This window comes from Amphiura filiformis, unplaced genomic scaffold (genome assembly GCF_039555335.1).
Source record: "Amphiura filiformis unplaced genomic scaffold, Afil_fr2py scaffold_186, whole genome shotgun sequence".
NCBI lineage: Eukaryota > Metazoa > Echinodermata > Ophiuroidea > Amphilepidida > Amphiuridae > Amphiura > Amphiura filiformis.
In genome coordinates this window covers 1-22906 of record NW_027305650.1, presented here as the reverse complement: position 1 = coordinate 22906, position 22906 = coordinate 1, and the positions used below count along the sequence as shown (strand labels likewise).

Here is a 22906-nt window from a genome sequence, read left to right as displayed (position 1 = left end):
ATAGTTATATATACGAACACCCCAACCTGCAAATGTGTGTTTCAACCCCATTAGCTCAGTTGATAAAGTGCTGGACTTTGGTACAATTTCAAGTTTCAAAAGCGCTTGATAGTTTACAAGCACATATGCTAACTATCAAGTTTTTACGGTATTCCAGTTCAAATCCAAAGAAGACATGACCATAATCTTCCACACTGGGAGTGTGAATGGGGTTTCCTAGATGGTGATTCCATTTGAAATGTACACCCCCTGTGTGGGAGATTAAGGTCATGTCTTCCAAAAGGGGAGTGTATGGATTTCAACTGGAATTGCCCATTGCAAAAATCACCAAATCAGGAAGTATACACCAGTACAAAAAGAAACTCGTCAGTATAGTCATCCTTGCTGTTCAACAACCTGATAATTTTGGATTATTCTGAAATATACATTTTGTTTTCTCATTTGACACCCTGTACGTGAAAATCAAACAAGAATTGACCAAGATATGCACCTCCAAAACCTTTAAACCCCAAAATCAAAAGTTGCAATTTGAACGATTTTCAATGAGAACGACTCGTTGTATTGCACACAAGCACCACAGGACAATCAATAAAGCACACAATGTAACAGGTACAATTGAATCGTTAAAATTGCAACTTGATTTTCATGAACAGGGTGTCAAATGAGAAAGTAAAGTCCATTTAACAAAATGTGTGTTTCAGAATAAACCAAAATGATCAGGTTGTTGAGCAACAAGGATGACTATAACTGACGAGTTTCTTTTTGTGCCTGGTGTATGTTATGTTGAAAGTTGGGAGAGAGATGTAAAAAAACCAAGAGGCTCGTTTTAACAGTTCAGTCCTATCTGTTTCTTGTTATGCAGTAAATTTTTGATTTGCTAACAGATTCTTATAAAGGAAAAGGTACCATATTATACAAATATTGACTGTTATGAGGGGCATGGTTAAAATTATAGGCCCAAGGTGATCCCAAAACCATGACTATGCCCGAGGCGTAATTATGCCTAGGGAATAGTTACTTTTGTGGGCATAGTTAAAATTATGCCCGCGCTTCAACCAATCAGATGGCGGGAATCTTTAGATGAGGTATATAATTATTGTTAGTTTACACCCTGTATAATTATGTTAGATGCTTTTTTTCTTGACCAAAATATGTGCATGTTATAAGGCCCATGGAAATCAAAGCTCACCATAAGCGGGATGATTAAGTCTTCAGCAAGTTACAAATAATGAAGAAAAGATGTTAAGCAAGATAAGCGTGATTCATCCAAAGCTGTAGCATAGCCCAGGGAGAATTGGCTCGGCTCGATCAAAAGAGGCAACAAATAAGAGCTGGAGCCTCTGCATTTTATTTGCAGTTATTAAATGTTTTTGCGAGTGGATTCATCTTAAGTGGTACGGGCAAAACATAAACATGTGGCGTGTCAAAACAGAAGGTACTTCCTACTGCGACATAACACATCCTTTCGTTTTTAAAGCAAGCCAAGCTTATTTGAATTACACCTAAGTCCGATAGTAAAGGATTATTGGAATGGTTGCTGTTAAAGTGGATATTTTCATGTGTGTAAATTTTCACGTTTTTCTGATTTACCATTTTCACTTGTTTTAAGATTCGTGATTTTGAGTTTTTTTACATAGACCTATACATAAAAAGAACATATTCGCGTGTTTTTATTTTTATCGAGGGCGAAAAGCGCGAAAATTAATGTACCGCAAAAATTAACACTGTACTGTATTTGGAAATGGGCTATTGGAGTTGAAATCCATACACCCCCTGTGGAAGACATGACCTTAATCTCCCACACAGGGAGTGTGAATTTCAAATGGAGTTACCTGAATGAGTGACTCCATTTGAAATCACACTCCCTGTGTGGGAGATTAAGTCACATCATCTATAGGGGGTGTAGGGAATTCAACTGGAATAGTTAAATGCTGCCCATTCTGGGTTGATTTTTGCTTCAGCTACACCTGTTGAAGTGGCAGTTTGGAACTTTATCTCACTACAGTCCATTTGGCTCCTGGGTTCGTATGGGTAGGGGTGTGCCACTGAGAATTTGAAAGTGGACCCATCAATATAGGAATTTTTCAAGAAATTTTGACTCATCAATATGCTAAAAGTCCAAAATTTTTGGCCAAATTTAACACAAATTGTCTTGGTTTTTGCAAATTGTCCCTAAATTTCAGCGAAATTTCAAACTTTTTGGCTACAGTGAGTCCAAATTGTGCTATTTTCTGGAAAAATTAAGACAATTTTGAAAAAGTATCCATCCATTTTCCAAAATTGGGACAGAAAAAGGGGTCATATACCAAAAGGCTGAAAATGCTGTCCCAGGCTTTTTCGAGACATTGTGTGTGATACATGCACAATGTATGGTGGTGTGTCTGTAGGGTGTTGTCATTTTGCACCGCATCACACGCTATAGATGCACTGATGACACTGCCTTTGTGTGCATCACATGTTACTTGTTACTGCCTCGAGAAAGTCAAATGGACTTGTAATTACAAGCCTGTTGCTTTTTCTAAAATAATACCAACAATTGAGATTTCATGATTTCCTAGTGGAATTTGAATAGATATCTTGAAATTGACTAAATGTTTCTCCAATTTGACAAGATTTCTGGCCAAATTGGGCTATTCCATTTAAAATCCACACTACCCCTGTGGAAGATTTAGCTCAAGTCTTCCACAGAGGGAGTATGAGTTTTGAATAGAATGAACAATTGGGTAACTTCCATTTGAAATACTCCCTCCAGTTGTGGAAGATATAGGTAAAGCCATAATATATAGGGAGAGTATGGGTTTCAAAATGATTAACTCTGACTAACTACCATGTGAAAAACATACTCCCTCTGTGGAAGATATTTCTGAACTCTTCCACAGGGGTCGTGCTGGAATAGCCCATTGACCGCAACATATTTAAAGTGGACAACAGTTTCATCTAATGACTCAATGTATATGTCGCTGCCGACATAAGGATCCTTAGTAGCAACGCATCACATATTTTGGTTTATTACAAGTGTAAGTGCATTGTAAATGAGTTTATGCAAGAGTCTCGAGGGAAAGGAAGTGGGAGCTTTGCTAATAAAGCTAGACTCATTTTAGATGGTTATTTTTTTCTTTCTATTTTTCATTCTAAAGGGGAATAAGCTAATGTAATCCATCAAAAATATCAAGCAATACCGCGCTGTGATCGCCTCGATGTATTCGGAGAAATAATGGCATGTTAGATGTCTTGCTGATGCTGTGACCCATATTAGGTTTACGTAAATGATTAGAATTGGATGTATATGCTAGTAGAACACTTGCTTGTTTTTCTTTGTGAACAAGAGAGTGAATTATAATTGATGTCTTTAGGGTTTGCAACTTGGCATTAAAATGCATAAAAACTATGGTAAAAATGTCTTATACTTATATTTTTCAGGGGCTTTAACAGCCCCCCTTGAGTGCTTGACTCCAATAGGGTTCATCAAAGAGTTGCCTATGCACTCGAATCCATCAAAACTATGGTAAAAATGTCTATAGTTTTCAGCAAGGTTCTTCAGTGGTCCGATTTGGTATTGTTTATGGCGTAACTTGGAAGTGGGGTTCTGATTGGCTAATTGAGTCACATCATCATCACATCGGCACCTCATTCGCTGGTCAAGCTGCCTAGTATCGTGTGATCTGCTCTTTTTAGAGCATATGAACATTGCGGAAGGAATTTTGCTGAATACTATAATATCCAAGATTTTATAGGGGCTTAGCCCCCTTGAGTGCTTGACCCCAACAGAGCTCAGCCCCGGGATGCCAAAAGGGGTCTATGCCCCCTGGATCCATATTATACAGAAACTTATCAAGGAATTGTCATGAAATCCAAGATTTAGCACCTGGGGATGGTGATTCTTTCTTGGATGTGCCGATTATCACCTGCTTACTACAGATTATGGAATGCTTTTCCTGTACCTAGAAAGCTAGGCAAAAATTGGCTATTCAAATTGAAATCCATACACCCCCTATAGCAGACATAACCTTAACCTCCCTTGCACACGGAGTGTGGATTTCAAATTGAGTTACCAATTCAGGTAACCCCATTTGAAATTCACACTCCCTTTATGGATGATTAAGGTAACATCTTCCATACAGGGTGTATGGATTTCAACTGGAATAGCTTATTGCTATCTGTGCACAAGCTTGTCACCTGTCTCTGTTAAGATGCTGGATTTATTATACTGTTAATGCCGTGATATACCTGGACTTTACAAAACTTGTTTGACAAGCAGATTTCATTTTGGTTGATGGCATCAGGTGATATTTTCCAGGGTTTAGTTGCGTGGGAATAGGTCTGGCACATCCCAGGGCTATCATAATAAATATCTACATTTATATTGGCTGGTCATAGATGGTCATCACATGGGAGAATTTGGCACAAAATGTGATTTATGTGCTGCCTTGTATTAGTATTACTTTATTAATCATGTGCAGCGTTCAGATGCAAAAACGATATCTATTTTTGCTTCCCCCACCAGAAGTCTATTCTTTCCAATTTCCCGCGCACCCCAAAAAATCCAAAATTACAACATATCCACTTTTTTGTGGCAATTTTCAAGTGCAAAATTTGGTGATTTTTCCCCCATGGCTAAAATTCACTTTGCCCCCCCCATTCCTGGCGTTGCTACTGTTAATTCACCTTTGCACAGATCCGCCATCTTGCTACCAAAACGAGGTTCTCCCTGCAAATGCATGCACACAAAGTGCATTTTTATTTCTTGTGCTTTTATAGCAACGCGGCAGAATGCTTTTACAAAGCGTATGCGGTAATTAAAGCACACATTTGACAGGCGTATGCACATACGACACACAATTTGTGGGTAGAACCTCGTTTTGAGATAACTGTGCAACGGGTTAATTATTATGTAAAAGTGGAAATTTGTGCACTTTTTTTCGTGTGAAATTTTTCGTGTTCCAAGTGGCAATTGCAAAAATGATAATGCGGTAATAGATTCCTTTTGTGTATAAAATTATATATATGGCTCAAAATATGCTAAGCTGTCATATTATAGCCATATATTTTGACATCTTTTTTAAAATAATAATTATAGAAATGGAATATTTGCTAGTTTAGTGGCAAGTTTAGGTAGTAAAGACATAGCATACACAATTTAAGTAAAATCCTTTCACTCTAAATAATAAAAATAATAAAAAATAGCTGTAAAAATGCCTATTTTTACACTTTTATTTGTAACCTGCCAAGAGACGCCTTTTTTCAACAGCTTTTAATTTTTTTTATGGATCCTTATAGAAATTCATGTGACCTGTTTCCCAAAATGGTGCAGTAAACCAATCAAAAAAACAGAAAGAGGCATTATGAATTATAAGTTAAGGGGGTACTACACCCATTGGATTTTTTTGTGGGTTTTCTGCATTTTGTGGAGAAATGAGAAAAAAAAATGGGTCAAAGTGGTATGCAAAATGAAGGCAAATCTTCTCGTTCTATTGGTGGCATCGGTATCAATGTAGCTTACATGCTTTTAAAGGTAGAAGCTCGGAAGAGGTACATAGACCTCGATTCACAAAATCGAGTTTCTTTAGAATTTCAGAATTGATACCGTTAATCAAATCACACACACATGTTAAGCATGTGTGACAGACGATAAAAGTATCAAAATTATTTTTGGGGGGAAATTAATTAATTATGCACAGCTTTGAAAACATTAATATGCATCAATTTCATGTTATCAATGAAATTAAACTTATTTCCCCCCTTCTAGTTGACAATGATATGCAAAATTTGTGTTCGCAAGGCAGCATATTTGTTTCAGGTTTGATAAGGTTAAAATTAAAGAACAGTCAATGCCTTGGTTTTCAGTATTAGGTGAATTTTTGCTCAGTTTTCTGAGGAAATACGGGAAGCTTACAAAACATGATTTATAATGCATTTGTAATGTGAATCGGTATGTTCACAATGATAATAGCTAAATGGGACACCCAACTAGTTCACGTGTAGTAACAGTTTCGTCACTTACCTGTACCGCATGCTGAAATCATTCCACTTTAAGAAAATCCAGTATAAATCCAGTATAAATCCATGAAACTCGCTGTATTCGCTTGCCGAGAGACTTGCGCATACATTTTTGTACAGACGCCATGATTTGGTTTTTCTAGCGGTGGGCGATTCGATACCATTTTGGTATCGGTCAATTTCGATACAATACTTTTATTTTTATGGAACGTAGGCCTATTGAAAACAAAAATAATTCATTGAAAATTGAAAACAAATATTAAATAAAAATCTTTCATTCTCTATTAGCGACTTCAGGTAGCGAATAAATTGTGTGTGGTAGGCCTATAGGGACCGTCGACCGTTCACAAACACTTGCTGGGGGGGCTGAAGCAAAAAAATTCATCACAAAAATTTTTGGGGCCCCTAGCCTACAGACCTCCTATCATTCACATTTAAAAGTGTATAGAAACTAGTTTACGCTAGGAATCCTCATTTCATACAATTTTTAACAATGTTTCACACACCGAAGTTTTCGTGTTCTTGAGCATTGTAAAGTTGCAATGTTGAATCCAATCAAAGTAGGCCTAATTGCAAATCTTTTACAAAATATTTTACAAACACCACGGTTATATGTTATGAAAGATTTGAAACTATAGCCAATGTATTGGTTTTGTTTAATGTTTACAATTAATTTCAACACAAAAATTGTGTTAATAATGTTTTAAACTTAAATTTTCAACAGAAAGAGTCAGCTGATCATCAGGTTTTATGTCTTCTTTTAACATGAGTGGAAACAAAGGAACCCGAAGAATGTGCAAAGTTATTGACTTGCTAGCATCTTAAATTTAAACTCTGAGTCAAAAATAAGCTTTGTTTCATTAATTAAAAAGAAAGTTGTAAAGTTGTTGTATCTTGTTGGTAAAGTGAAGTTTGCTACTGGTTTTATTATTACCTGTGTTGCGATTCAAATCCCACAAAGAGTAAGTAAGTTCGTTATTAAATGTGGTAGGCCTCAGTACCCCCTCCAATCCCCAACATAGGCCTACACATGGACTCAATTAAAGTAGCTGGATTCAGGTGGCTGACGCCCCCAAATAAATAAATAAAGAGAAGAGAAGGGAAGAAAGGAGAAAAGAGAAGAGAAAATGGAGGAAAGGAGGAGAGAAACTAAATTGCACGTAATTGAGTAGGCCCATGTGTAAATAACCGCACAGTCGGGACGATTGGAAGTAGGTCCTATAGAGGCCTGCGACTAGGCATTGCTTGAAGGCGGGTCCTCGTCCTAAAAGCACGTGAAAATTACTGCGGGTCCGCCGATATGCAGGGCCCCTCACATTTTGCCACCAAAGTCAAAAATTAAGACGGACTCCATAACGACTTCATCGATTTATGCATGCTTTAGTAATTGCCAATCTCAAGTTTTGCAAATTGAGTTCGGGCCATTTTTTCTGTTTAAAGCAATTGATTCAAATAGGCCTAGTAGTGTAAAAACAATGCACCGAATGGCTTCAATTCGACCTTCATTTTGCAAATTTTTCAAACTTCTCAGGGGGGAACATCCCCCTCAGACTCCCCCTTGCGTAGTGGATAAACATATGATCATTTTCGCTCTTCTTCCAACATTTGCAAATTTAAGCCCAATTTGCGGTATAGGCTTACAGCATGTACAGGGAAAACTTGTCCAAGGAAGGTTTCATGGACCATCATTTTACAAATTTGCGGCTTTTTCAAACTAAAATTTTACACACTAGTACCAAAATGGTCCACCAAATCACTTCAATTTGGTCTTCATTTTACCCTCCCCTGCGTCATCGATATACAAGTGGCCATTTTCGCTTCTGCTTTAGCCGATTTATGTTTAAAACAATTTATAGGCCTACGATAATAGGGCATTCGAAACTTGTCCACGAAAGGCTCTCACCAATTTTCGGCCGCCAAACTAAACTTTTACATTAGTATATAGGCCTTGGCATAATAGTGCCAAAATTGTCCACCAACTCGCCTCAATTCGATCTTCATTTTGCACACGCTTTTTTTTTTTTTATTTCTGAGGGGGAACACCTCCCTCAGACAACCCCCTGCGTCGCACAAGCGCGCTCCGCGGCCATTTTTTTTTCATTTTGTTTTATTTTTTCTACAAATTCGACCCAAACCCCCTGACTGCTCAAGTTCGACAATGGGTACCAAAAGCTGGTATCGCCCATCCCTATGAAGATTGACTACGTACTCTCGCTAAATAAAAAATCCCTTAAAAAGGGATGAATAAGCGTCCTTATCAACCAATCAACTTTTAAGACAAATAGGTGAAAAACGATGTTTTTTCATAATTTTTTTAATTTCACATGATCCGTGCATATATCGCCTAGCTATAAATGAAAAAATGTTTTTTAGACTAATCAAACCAATATATGGGTGTAGTACGCCCTTAACAGATCAAAAAAAGGATTTAAAAGTTTGCCTTGCGTATGTTACTATTGTCTGTCAAACTTTTGATTGATTTTGAAGTCCCTCAGTTTTTTATAAACAAAGACTTGAAGCATAAACTAAAGGGTAAATCTATTGTAAATAACTTCATTTCTCCATATGTGACCGTACATACGAATGAGCGTAAATGTCCTCAATTGTATTCTGAGTTACAGTGTAAAATGGGCATGAAGGTCATATTCATAGGTATTTCAATTTGGTGCTACGTGTACCTCATTTAATGAGATACACGTGAGACCCAAATTGAAATACCTATGGATCTGACCTTCATGCCCATTTTACACTGTAACTCAGAATACAATTGAGGACATTTACGGCTCATTCGTATGTAACGGTCACATATTATAATCAATTTGTAAGTGGCTGCCATCTTTTTTGAACATATAACAATTTTAAAATTTTTCTTGAAATGTCTGTCAAATAGTAACATACGCAAGACGGTGCTGTAATTCCTGCTAAACTAGGGTGATACAGCTAATTATGCTACATGACATAGCATTTAGCTCCACCTAGCTTTGTGGCACTATCACTTTGTGAGGAGAAGCTTTTTGATGACACAATCCATTGTTAAGTGTTGTCTGTCAAACATTTGTACGCAAGTAACATACGCTTAAGATTTGTATGTGTCTGTCAAAAGTAACATACATGCACACGTTTAAAAAATTAAAAATCACTTGATGTTCACATTATGATAATAGTTTAGAGTTTATAAAAGTGTTTTAAAACATGTGATTTATAAACTGCATGTGATCTTTATTCAATTTCCCATCTTGAACTACTGTTTTTGCCAAATTATTATTCTGTATGTTACATTTGACAGACATCTTGCGTATGTTATGGCTTGACAGACACACATATTTTATTTATAACAATTTATCCTCCTTATTGTAATATTTGGACACATTTTTTTCCACAATCAGTTGCTGTAGGTCCTACACCTAAATAACCACAAAATACCTTATGTAATACTTTATAAATTTTAATTTGATTGCAGAAAATCATCAAAATTGTGTCTGTCAAATATAACATACGCAAGGGCTAGAAAATTAAATTTGTGAAGTAAATGGTCTATAACTTATCTTTCTTTTAGTGTATTATGAACGATATATGTGCATACTATAATTTAAACCTGGTTGGAGACCAAAAGAAAAGAGCTGGAAAAATAATTGTGTGTTACACTTTTATGACACCTTAGCTTATTTTGAGCCATATATGGAGGCTTAGAAAAGTGAATTTAAAAAAATTGTAACTGTTCACAATTGGCAAAGGACAAATAAGTCCCACTTTTACACTACTACAAAGGTATCTCATTACATGAAATAAAAAGGCAGCTTTCAGGTATATTGCCTTGTTTTGCATCCAAACCCATCACCCCTATCTGTCGTATTCTGAATGCCAATTAACTAATCACCGTATTTATCCCCCCAGTGTAAAGCTACTGACTGAGTGGCAGTATCAAATTCTAATTTTAATAATGAATGAAAAACAAATTTTATGATTTAGTGTGCCTGTCATATTAAAATGCAAGTGGTTATCGGTTGAAGAAGGTTGGAAGTGAATTGTAATAACAAAGCAACCACAACCCTCCATTTGTGGTATTTTATTTGTTTGTAAGTGTGTTTATAAAGCAGGTTCCATAGTTGTTGTTTCAGGCTTTGAGTTTTTAAAAAACTTGTGAGGAGTGCTATTTTGTGAATGAGGAGTGTGATTACGCTTAAACAGGAAGCCCCGCTTGGCCAGTTCTCCACAGAAGAACTGACTTACACCTGTTACTTTGATGACAGACAGAACTGAATATACATGGATACATTTTAACCTTGACTAATTCCCAAAGGAACTTAGACCAAAAGTGGGGCTTCATCTTTAAAGGTGATGTAAGCTTGAAGATTAAGGAGTGTGATAAATCACCCTCCTTATGATCATTTAAGGAGTGCGGAGGAGTGTGATCGTACTCACACGCCTCAAAACTCAAAGCCTGTTGTTTTTTGTTTGTTTTTTATTCCATTGTGTTGTTGTTGTTGTTGTTGTTGTTGTTGTTGTTGTTGTTTTATCATAATATACATGTCATCTTGTAAAAATCAAAAACTATTTAATGACTCGACAGTTTCGACCATCTTGGGCAATTGCAATCTTCAGAGTAATGTTTGATGATCCAATTTCTGGTACACCAACAGAGGGTGCACTAATGCCCAGAAGAGGATCGTATTTGTGACTAAAGATTATGTGCCCCTTCGTCTCTGTTCATGATCTCATTTCTAATACCTTGGGTCAATAACATCCATTCAGCAATTATAGCTCAAAACGTGTCCTCAAGTTGCGGAAAATGAGTTTTGTAACCAAATTGAGGGCGAGTGAAGATATTAAAATATATTTCAAACTAATTTGGTTGTAATGATTTTTCTGTCTCTATAATTTGTTTTTGTATTCTTATGATCTTGCCAAATAAAAAACAAACAAACAAACAAACAAACAAAAATATACTATTTATATTTTTCTCTCCACCTGTGTTCTTCCAAGGTTCCAAGTGAAGAAATTCAAGTATGTTTCAAACTTATTTAGTTTTGTCTTATTTATATTTTTCTCCAGGTGTTCTTCCTACATGGACTTGGTGACACTGGGTAAGTATCTGTGTAGGAAATCCAGCAAAAAATTGTACTCTAAAAAAGCCGGGACTAAAAGTGGGTACTTGTTCACAAGACACATGCCGTGGGTGTAATTTATAAAAAATGTCAGAAATCACAGAAATTTGATAAGTTGCCCTTCTTTTAATTTCACCTGCTGTAAAATAAACATGCACATGTTTTGAAAAGGCATACAGAACAGAGAGTAGTTATTCTTGAGAGGGCACTCACCTCATTTGCATGGCAAAATTACCCGTCTCCTCTGCAGCCAATTTGGTTTCGCTCCATCGAAATCAAGCTGGTCACGGAGGAGACAACTTTCCTTTGTGTTTGTTCATTTGTGTATGGAGAGCCCTTCTTGGAGTCCGTTTGGACTCAGGCTACGCTCTCAGCTAGAGTCCGACGCTGCATTGTACTAGAAACACCTTCTCTGTGAACTCGCTAGAGCAAGGAAAATAAAAACTGGTTTCATTACTATCTGTTTTTGAGCTTTTTTGCAGGTCTGTGACCATGGTGTTACCACAACTGTCTTTGCGTCATTAACATGTGCTGGAGTCTAGCACAGGTCAACCAAAGTCCCGGATTTTAATAAGACAATAATGATTGACACACACACCAGGAAGTTTCTCATCCAAAAGAATGAGAAAATTTAAATTCTCACCATTTTGGCCGTTTCTCATCAAAATGTCAGTTTTCTCATCCAAAACTTCCTTTAGTGTATTAAGTTAGCTTAGGCCTATTGATCCTAAATTTGCTGGTAGGGTAAAACTCGTTTTAGGGGGTGTTTAAAAAAGTTGGCCACACATGCGTATAGGCCTACATTATCATACTTGAGTGCCCCTGCCCGGTGAAATTTGAGACTCATTTGGTCACCGTCCTAAGCGTCCTTGCCCACACGAGTCGCCCAGGAGTAGGCCCTACCCGGCATTATTAATTATTAGTGGTTAGCCTCCCTAAATACAGTCGCGTATCGTGTTGTCAATTATCGTTACTTGTGTCCATGGATATGACCCCATGTATAAGTAGGCCCCTAGTCTTCATAGAATTCACACAGTCTATGCCATGTCATTTACGGATACAAAGAGGATAATAATGTTGAGGGCGCCCACAAAATCTTACACCGTCATACACAATGTTCCAAGGCAAAGTTCAGTTTAATATTTACTCATCGTAAAAATACAGACGTTTTATTATGTGATGATGTTGTCTGGATGGGTGGACAGTTGGCACACTGTGGAAAAACAACAACCGGGAATCCGCATTCATTTACAAATAGCATTAAATTAGTATCACATAGTGGCCTCCGTGCAGTGGAAAACCTTAATTCTTTCATCAAAAAGAAATGAAAATGACAAAAAACCGGATCCACCTGTACGCCTATAAAATGGGCACAGAAATTTGTCTCAAATATGAATGAATTTTAAGAAACATACGGGATATGATGAACCAATGACCTGGACGCCATGATAGTAGGATCTATTAGTCGTTTTATATACAATGTATATACCGTGTTGTCATAATACCAATATTTGACATAATATATAACGAGTAATATTTAGTATTGTAAATATGCAGTTCATATGCACAAACGAACACTGATCTTTATGATATTCAGGTTGTTGTACATCTCATATAACATGTCATATAGGAGGTCATATGTGTTGACCTTCTCCTATTGTATTTGTTCATCTGTGTATGGAGAGGATTAGCGCCATTAAAACTCCATCAGTATTTGGGCGTAGTTCAGTGAACTCACCAGATTGCTATTCCAAGTACTTTGATAAATACAGATAATATGTATTAATGGGTCGAGGCGATTGCATTGAAAAACTAATAAATTATTCATAACAGTTACGTAATCAATCGATAGTGCGGACACTTTTCATTTACAAACCACCAAAATTCGTAATCTTTTAGCGTTGGAAAAGAAACCATGTGAATAGAGTGTCATCCCCCTGTACAGAATTAGACATGTCTCTATTATAATTATATTCTGCTAACAAGGCACTGTAGGGTTTTCCAAAAAAAGTTACCATGTGTATAGGTTATGATATATGCAAAATATCATGATTCTTGGTTTTTGCTGGAAAATGACCCAAAGGTTCAATCTTTCTTTTTGTCCTTGTCCGTTATTATCCACTGTATCATGATTATCCAATTACCGTACTCAAAGTGATACAAATTGGTTATTAAGTTGTTTTGAATTTGTTTGCATTGATGATATATGCATTGTGCAATGTGATTTCAATCTTGTGGTCACATATTAAATGTTTTGCCATCTTGCATGACTTGCAATGTTGATTTTGTGATCGGAAGAAGAAAAAATTGAATTTATGTGGCCAATATATTTCCAGTTGTATGAAAGGTGGTTTGTGTGTATACTGGTTGGGTAACCAAGCTTGATAAAAAAAGGACACCAGCCGGGGGCACTTCAACTTTGGAGGTGACGCATATGTAGGGCTGTTAAGACCCCCTTTTTCAGCATCGCTGTCACCCAAAGACCCCATATTTTACGAACACATGCTCTGTCCCGGCTCTGTCATCCGAAGACGCCCTATTTTTCCATTTGATCTGTCACCCAAAGACCCTTACAAGTTCAATTTGAATAGCAACTTTCATTTATCACTGATTTTGTTACTTATTTAAAAAAAAAAAAAAATTTAAAGCCATTTAGAACTAAAAATTCGATTTTCGCGGTTTCTGTGACACTTTTTCGGTTCTCACCCAATGACCCCATATTTTTTACATTTTGCTCTCACCGAATGCCAAAAATCATGCAATATAGGGTATTAAATCAGCATAAATGTCAGTGGCGGCACTAGGAATTGGGGGGGGGGAAATTGGGGGAAAAATCAAAAAATTTTGCTCAAAATTGCTGCAAAAAGTGGACAATTTTCATAATTTTGGGTTTTTACTGGGGGAGGGCAACAGGGGGAGGGGGGGGGGGCAAGAGTTCTGACTGGGTGCCCCCTGGCACCGCCACTGCATAATGTATGGCTCCAGAAGTCTAATATTTGATCACAGACCTGTCTCGTATAGGGTATTCTTTCACTCCTGGTATTGTCATGCAAATTTTTCCACGGGGTTAACTCCATTTGTATTACCAGCCCAATTATCAGACTCTAATAGAAGTATAGGCCTATATAACAGGATATTCGAGAAAATTAGTGCACCCCAGATAAGATAAATACTTTCCCATACAAGAACGTCTCCAGGATTTCCAAGTTTGCTTTCTGAAAACAACTAGAATTCCAGTTGCCAATGTTACTGAAAAAGCTTGAAAATGAATTCATCATGATGAGAGATGTCCAAAACAAGCTCTCAAATTGAGGATTTCTGATTTTGAGTTATTTTGCTGTTGGAATGTTTTTGCCTTTGGACACTTTAGTGGATTTCCAACAATCATGGCTGGACAAAAGTCCAGAAATCTTAACTTCTCTCTCTCTTTGAGGGGGAGTGCATCTATTTTCTGTAATATGTGACATGATCTGGTCCATGGGGCCAAAGGCGGCAAATTTGAAACTGAGATAAAGGCAAAAATATGGAGTCAAAAACAATAGAATACATATGAAAATAGATATGCTAGACCTTTGGTGTTTTCAGTTAATGATAGTCTATTGTATGTGTAATGTAATAATTACAGTAACTCAATTTTCAAAAATGCCTCCATTGGCCCCTATGGACCAGATCGTGTCACATATTAGTCTTGTATCCTACTTTATAATTATACATCTTTTGAGCTACTCAATAGAGATAATGGGAAGAATTAAGATATTCAGTAGGGCTGAACTCTGAAGGGGATGGAGCTAAAAATTGCTAATAGATGTAAAAGATCTGTTTTGATTGGATGATATCACATGAAATTAACCAATCAATGGCACTGTAAGAAAGATAGTAGTGCCATGGGTGAAGTGGATATGAACGTACCTCAAGAGATTTCCATTTTGCTCAGGTTGTAAAACCATGTATCCATCCACTGAATATAAGGCCGTGTGTCCTGAACTCACCGCCCTTAGTGTTACATGACAAATATTATGAATTTTTACACCAACTGGGTTTCTAATTAGATTATCTCGACAATCATCAACCCTAAACTAGCAAAAGTATACATTTTTGGAAAGCTGAAGGCATAAGCAATTCAAATATATACATTTCAACTCATTATACAGGGTGACCTGCAAGTTATACAGGGTGGAATAAAAAAGATTTTGATAAAAAATGGGTCACTTAATGCATTGCTTATTACCAACTAAGTATTAAAAAGGTTCAAGTATTTCTTTTTACAGGGTTGAAAGTGCATTTTATTTAGCAATAAAATGAGACCACAAGCATGACAAATACCTTCTTGCTTGACAGAGATATCATCATTTGTTTTGAGTCGACTTTGGCAAAATGTAACGTCGCCACCTTTTTTTGGTGGCGAGCTCAAGACACACAACCATAAACCAAAAGGAAATGATCAAATAATTTCCAATAACTAAACATCCCTTTAACCAATTAATCATTCCGCAGCTCTCCTCTAACTGTGAGGCATAAATGCATCGAGTGAATATTAATAATGTTCTGGTCCATCATTTGTAAACAAATCCCTGCAACGAGCATGCCATTTTGCAAATATTGTGTCAAGCCGCTAAAATGACAACTTTATTAATTGTATTTTACCACTATATTAGCTACGATTTCAACTGGCAAATACAACAACAAATCAGTGGATGTTTTGTGGATTAAAATTTAGTCATCTTTTTATTACTTTTGTTCATAATTTTTTAATCAAAATTTCTAATCACTTTTTAAATTGATTTGTGTTTGTTTTCTGTTGCCATTATGGGCTATTCCAGTTGAAATCCTTACACCTCATATGGAAGACATGACCTTAACCTTCCACACAGGGGGTGTGAATCTGAAATGAGGTTACCTGATTGGGGCGACTCCATTAGAATTTCACACCGTGTTTGGAATATTAAGGTCATGTTTACCATAGGAGTGTATAGATTTCAACTGGAATAGCCCCGAAAATTTACAAAATGTATCTTAAAATGAAAAGAATACATGTATTTATAACATAGCTCACAAAATATAATAACTAGGATTTCAGATTTTATTCATATGTGGTATCATCTTAAGAATATTTAAAAAAAGATGTTGACAGAAATATATTTAATATGGATGAGTTAGTGAAGCTTACACAAAATAATTACATGAAGGATCGACCATGAAGCAAGAAAAACAAGGGCACAGAAAGATGAAGATTAATAGGCATAAAAGGGGCATTTGAAAAACGAAATGCAATTCGATATGTCTGATGTGCTCCTATGTCCCACAATAAATACTGTCCAAATCTTCATACCCCATCCCTTAATACATCTTCAACAAAAAAATGTCTGGTACTAAAACATCTTCAAACAAATGAGAATACTTCAAGTAGCTGTCAAATTTTGTGCCCCTGAACATGAAACTGTTTCGAGAAAATGGAAAAATAAAAGTACATGATAGGCTAGATATAAAAGTATCGATGATGCTTGAAACAGTCAGACATAACATCATAGTGCCTGCATGCAGACAAGAGAAGACTGAGGAAAGTTTCCCTTGTCATTAAAAAAACATTTAATATTTTATTTGTCGGCATTGTCAGAAAATTACAAAAATTGGAATCCCATGACCAAGTTTTATATTGTATTCAAAGTGGAAAAAGTAGGCTTTTATTCATTAAAGTGTACCTCCAAATTGTATGTCGTAAAGTTGTTCCCAGGCATGAGAATTTTCAGGCTTTTGTCTGAATTCAGGCAGTTTTGTTGTCCAAATTTACTTGTTTTAATTTTCAGTCTGTTTTAGGCAGTTAAAAAAAAGCAATTCTCATGCCTGTGTTCTGAGGAAATTAAGTAGGCCTATATGTTGAGGTATTCCAGAAATAATTTTTTTTTTAAACTTTATATTTACAGAGGTGTAAGTCTTCCGGAAATTCCCGGAATTCTGGAAATGTGGCCAAAATAAAAAAAATTCCGGAAATGTAAAAAAAAAATTTCCGGGATTGGATGATGATAATTCGTCATAAAAAGAGCAAACAAAAATTTTTTTTTTTGAGGGGGGTGATACCCTGCAGCCTATTCCCCGGACAAGCCCCGTGCACTTCCGGAAATTTGGCGAGGTGCTCGCCTTTGGCTCGCATGTTTTTCAGGGAGTGGATCGTTACCTCGCTTACACCTCTGTATTTACCTATTGCGCAAGGTTTTACTAACGCGCGCGGGAGCTTTGAGACAAAGGATTTTTTTAATATAGTCTAAAATATAAGGCATAATGTTGTATTGCCGTAGTGTTCCTTTAACATGGATTTACATTTTTTTCCCAAAACAAAAAATATATGTCCTTTGTTTTTGTGAATATCTAATGGCAGCTTGCTACAAGGTATAATAACTCCTAGTGCATTTAGCCCCTGGAGCTGCAGATTTGTCGCTCTGAATATGATATGTTCTTGATATCGATACATTATTATTTCGTTTAACAGATTTCAGTTGCTGGGGGAAAAAATTCTTATTCTGTGAAATTGACTACTACAATGATACTCTCAGCAAACAGCCCCACATATATATGCCAAAGAACACTTAAGCCTCAGAATTTTAGCTATTATTTTGTTTTACAGATTTCAGTTTGGGAAAAATTCTCATTCTGTGAAATTGTATTTAAAATGACACTCTCAAGCAGCCCTAGATATGCCAAAGAACACTTGAGCCTCAAAATTTTACTTTTTATTTTGTTTTACAGATTTCAGTTGTTGAAAAATTCTCATTCCGTGAAATTGTATAGTACAGTGGGCTATTCTGGGTGAAATCCACACTCCCCCTGTGGAAGATTTTGGAAATATCTACCACAGGGGTAGTATGTTTTTCAAATGTAATTGTTCAAAGTTCAACATTTTGAAACCAATACTCCCTCTGTATTATGGCTTTACCTATATCTTCCACAACTGGAGTGAGTATTTCAAATGGAAGTTAACCCAACTGTCTATTCTATTTGAAACTAATACTCCCTCTGTGGAAGACTTTAGCTAAATCTTCCACAGGGGTAGTGTGGATTTTAAGTGGAATAGCCCATAGTACAATGACACTCTCAAGCAGCCCTGGATATGCCAACGAACACTTGTACCTCCAAATTCTAGCCTGGGATCTTATCTTTTTTCGGGCAAAGACAGAGTAGGAAATGAAAGCTCTCTTTAGCTTTGATTTAAGCATGTTAATTTTGTGGTTGAGTAGCATCATTTGCCTGGCTGAGAGGCAATGGTAGATCTGATTACATTATAACAAGGCAGGTATGAGATGAGCTGGGCTAGAGGAAAACAAAATCAGATTTTCACAAATTTTTTAGATGATATTTATGGTATTTTTTTCCCTAATGCAGGATTCTCTTTTGCTACAGGTATATTTGCTATAAAACTATGGTATACATTTCCTTCCTTCCTTCCAATACTGTGCAGCTCTCAGATGGCTGAGAATAAATGCACAACATTTAGTTTAGTTTAAAATCTTTATTAACATCACACTCTCACATAGAGACCAGACAATTCTGGCTTATGAATGACAAAACAATAATATACAATATAAAAAAAATATAGCATATTTACATATAAACATAATATGTGACACGATCTGGTCCACGGGGGCCAAAGGCGGCAAATTTGAAACTGAGATAAAGGTAAAAATATGGAGTAAAAAAATGATAAAATACATAAGAAAATAGACATCAAAAAACTTCATAGCTTTAGAACCAAGTATGCTAGACCTTTGGTTTTTCAGTAAATGATAGCATACTATAAGTATATTGTAATGATTGTAGTAACTCAATTTTCAAAAAATGCCTCCTTCGGCCCCATGGACCAGATCATGTCACATTTAGTCTAGGTTTTTTTAAAATAAAAGTTCCTTTAAAAAAGGAATGGGCGCCCAATGGGAGCTTTGATGTGATGTGCTGAAATCCGGGGGGGGGGGGCACTCCCACTTTGGAGGTGACGCGTATGTAGGGAGACCCCCTTTTTCACCATCGCTGTCAACCAAAGATCCCATTACCAGCACATGCTTTGTTGCCCAAAGACCAGGCTATAAAGACCCCCTTTTTCACCATCGCTGTCACCAAAAGACCCCATTACCAGCACATGCTCTGTACAAGGAAATGTTAGCTGAACCTCATCAAACACCCATCATGCTATAGGCCTTAAGCCAACAGAACAAAATGAATGCAACAAGCCGCACATGACCAATATGACAGAAGCGAGTATGATGGGAAGTGTACATCGAATGAGCGTATTTCGTATAGCGAATACTGTATACTTCTATGTGATCGCAGCCTGAAAGACACATCATATAAATTATGTCATGTGTTTTTGATGGATTGCAAGCAATTAGCGGACACTTAAGGTGTCATGTCTGTGTGTGTATGACTGATGTGTGATAAAGCTGTAATTATGACTGATAATTAACGTAAATGTCAACCCTTTTATCTCATTTGCAGGCATGGTTGGGGACAACAGATGAACGAGATTAAAGCACCACATATAAAATATGTCTGTCCTACAGCGTGAGTATCATTATCGGGCTATTCCAGTTGAAATCCATACACCCCTGTGGAAGGCATGACCTTAATGTCCCACACAGGGAGTGTGAATTTCAAATGAGGTTACCTGAATGGGTGACTCTTATTTGAAATCTATGCTCACTGTGTGGAAGATTAAGGTTATGTCTTCCATAGGGGGTGTATGGATTTCAACTGGAATAGCGCATTTGACCTAATTAGCACCCGGGTGCTTGCAGGCAACTCCAGTTGAAATCCATACACCCCCTATGGAAGACGCCACCTTCATCTCCCACACAGGGAGTGTGAATTTCAAATGAGGTTACCTGAATGGGTGATTCCATTCGAAATCTACACCCCTGTGTGGGAGATTAAGATAATGCCTTCCAGAGCGGGTGTGTGGATTTTAACTGGAATAGCGCATTTGACCTAATTAGCACCCGGGTGCTTAAAGGCACTGAGTGATCCCCTCAAAGGAATAAAAATAATTGTCATTGAAATTGAATATTTTCAATATTAGATGCAATTCTCTTGGATCAAGGGGAATGAGTCGGATGTCGCAAATATTGTTTTTGAGATATTGGCAAAAACAGTGTTCAAATTCTTTTGTTTTATATTGTTTTTAGCCATTGATAAATTGCTCATAACTTGGTAACCTAATGTCCAATTTTGATGGGGTTTGCATCAGAATATAGCATTGGTAAACTGCCAGAATATGATGTACAAAACTTCCAATTGAAAATTGCTGACATATGACTCATTCCCCTTGATCACATGGACTCTCTGCTATTATGTGAAATGAAGTTGAAAGCCATGTGAAACAAATTCCTTGTGCAGCACATTGTAAGATGTTGATTTCCGCTGTTCATTATAACCCATACCTTGATAATTACTTGGGCTTTTTGTATTTCATCATTGTAATAATGCAAACGGCAGCTAGAATTGCTTGTCTGCAATGTTTCGAAATAGCTACTTTGACCATTAAACCTGATCAGTAGTGACATCGGTGCTTTTTAGCGATTGCGCTGCAAATGTGCCAGGAAATCGCCCTTATTACACGGGCATGTACACTCTACGTGATTAACTTTACGTGTGCGATTCGATGTTGTGGCCAGCGAAGTACGCACATATATCACTACCAAACTTGAGGTGAACCAAATGATAGCAATGGCAGTGTGCGATTGAGCTAACTTGACTGCTTAAACATGGTATAAGCCCTTTTGCAATTTCAGAACAGAGTGCATTGTGGGTAATATCCATGAAAATAATTGGAGATAAATACGGTGACTTGTGCAGTATATTTCAATGGGAGTGAACTTCGTACTTTTAAAAAAATGCTACCTACTTGTGTTTTTCACATTCTCTGGTCCAGATGTCTTCTCAATACTTGCATATACTAACAAAGTATTGATTGTGATTGTTTCAAATGACTAATCTTGTAAAAGACAAGAAAAATCACTGGGGATTCCTTTGAGTCGCAGTTCATTCACACGGCCGTCAATGCGGGAGATTGGTTCTGTTTATCTCTTGTCGAAGAACTGTGTGACGATGTCTGAGCATGCGAGTTGCAATTTTCCAAAATTGCGAAAGGGCTTATTAGTGCACAGGTATCACTACAAGATTCATATTGCGACCGCCTGCACAGGTACATCATCACTATGGTGCACACAAAGTATTACCAATGCTGCTACTGCACAGGCCCCACCAGCAGTGGTACTGCACTGCTTCTACACTCCCTGGTACTGCACAGTACAACACTCCCTGGTACTGCACAGTACCAGCCAACTACAGGCCAACTGCAGGCGGGACTAATATCAATCTTGTAATGGAAGAAGTGTTAGAATCCCAAATAACATATAGGGTTTTATAGAGGTTGTGCATATGATGTAGCATACCGTAAATATGGTGGATTACTCAAATGCATTCAACAAAATCATGATTGCAATCTACCGCAACAGTTCGTCTCATAACAAATGCACTAAATCAAATAGGTTGATGACAATATTTGATTGAATGGACTGCACTGCGCCATGATTACAGTGAAGGACACCGTTTCAAATCCTCTGTTTGGAGGCAATCAATAATTTCATGCACAACCTCTATTGTGACAAAATTTCAATCGCTTATCCAAATAATGATTGCTTATATCTGATCAATAAAAATCGCAACCAAGCCTTACGTTTGATAAGCGTTTGTTCACTAGTGATTTTATAATCGCACGCTGCCATTGCTATATAATTTGGTTCACCTCAAGTTTGTTAGTAATGTATATATGCGTACTTTGCTGGTCGCAACATCGATTAATCGGGTCATAGACCTTTGGTGACTTGTAGCGCCCTACATCCTTGTTCAGATATGGTTGGTTGGCCCTGATGCGGATGGCTTCCTTAACAACGGGGTTCCCTAATCCCTATCCAAAATTCAGGTCAACGTGATGGCCCGGATGTGTTTGGAAAGTTCAGACGAAGTGGTGCTGGGACGTCTATGTTCAAGAAATCTGGTCTTTTTTGAGAGAATGTTCAGTCTCTCCGATGTATGATTCTTGGCAGGTTCCTCTTGTGGTCTGCCCCTGGCATCGAATCCTATACACCGGACCAGTTCTTTCTCTTGGTTTTGTCCGTTGGCTGTAGTAATAACAGCTAAAAATTACGGAAGTAAATATTTTTTGGCTGCACAAAAAGGCTGTAGTAGTAATAGCTGAAAATTACAGAGGTAGATATTTTTGTATTGAAATCAAGAGCTAAAATCTTTCTAAATATGGATTACCAATACAGATGAACTTTCATGCTAAGCTTTTCTTTTCTTTGGTTCGTAACAGAAAACAGATACCAGTAACATTAAATGGCGGAATGAAGATGAATTCCTGGTTTGACATCAAAAGTCTTTCATTCGATAGTGCACAAGATGAAGCTGGGATTACAGGGGCTTCAGATGACCGTAAGTACATATTGTCAGCCCACATCATATACTGTTATATCTCAATAAAAATGGGAGCTATGATATGATGTGCTGAAATCCGGGGGGGGGGGGGGCATTCCCACTTCGGGTGGAACGCGGATGTAGGGCTATTCTTTTTCACCATCACTGTCACCCAAAAGCCCCATATTTTTCCATTAGATCTGTCACCCAAAGACCTAGACCCTAATATTTCCATCTGAACAGCAACGAGTCATCTATCACTGATTTTCGAGGCTTCTTTTGGCTCTCACCCAAAGACCCCATTAAAAAAAGTCATATTCTCACCCAATGCCCCCTAATTTAGA

At 37.2% G+C, this 22906-nt stretch overlaps 1 protein-coding gene across 1 annotated transcript in view; it reads left to right on the top strand.

Annotated features, from left to right (window-relative positions):
- Positions 1-22580, top strand: part of LOC140145259 (acyl-protein thioesterase 1-like) — a gene marked incomplete at its 3' end in the record, with an annotated part of 98792 nt that extends 76212 nt beyond the window's left edge. Inside the window, exons 4-6 of the mRNA XM_072167026.1 lie at positions 11050-11081; positions 19584-19649; positions 22462-22580. Of these exons, the coding sequence (XP_072023127.1) occupies positions 11050-11081; positions 19584-19649; positions 22462-22580 (217 nt within the window). The remainder of the gene's footprint in view (positions 1-11049; positions 11082-19583; positions 19650-22461) is intronic.
- Between the last annotated feature and the right edge of the window lie 326 nt (positions 22581-22906).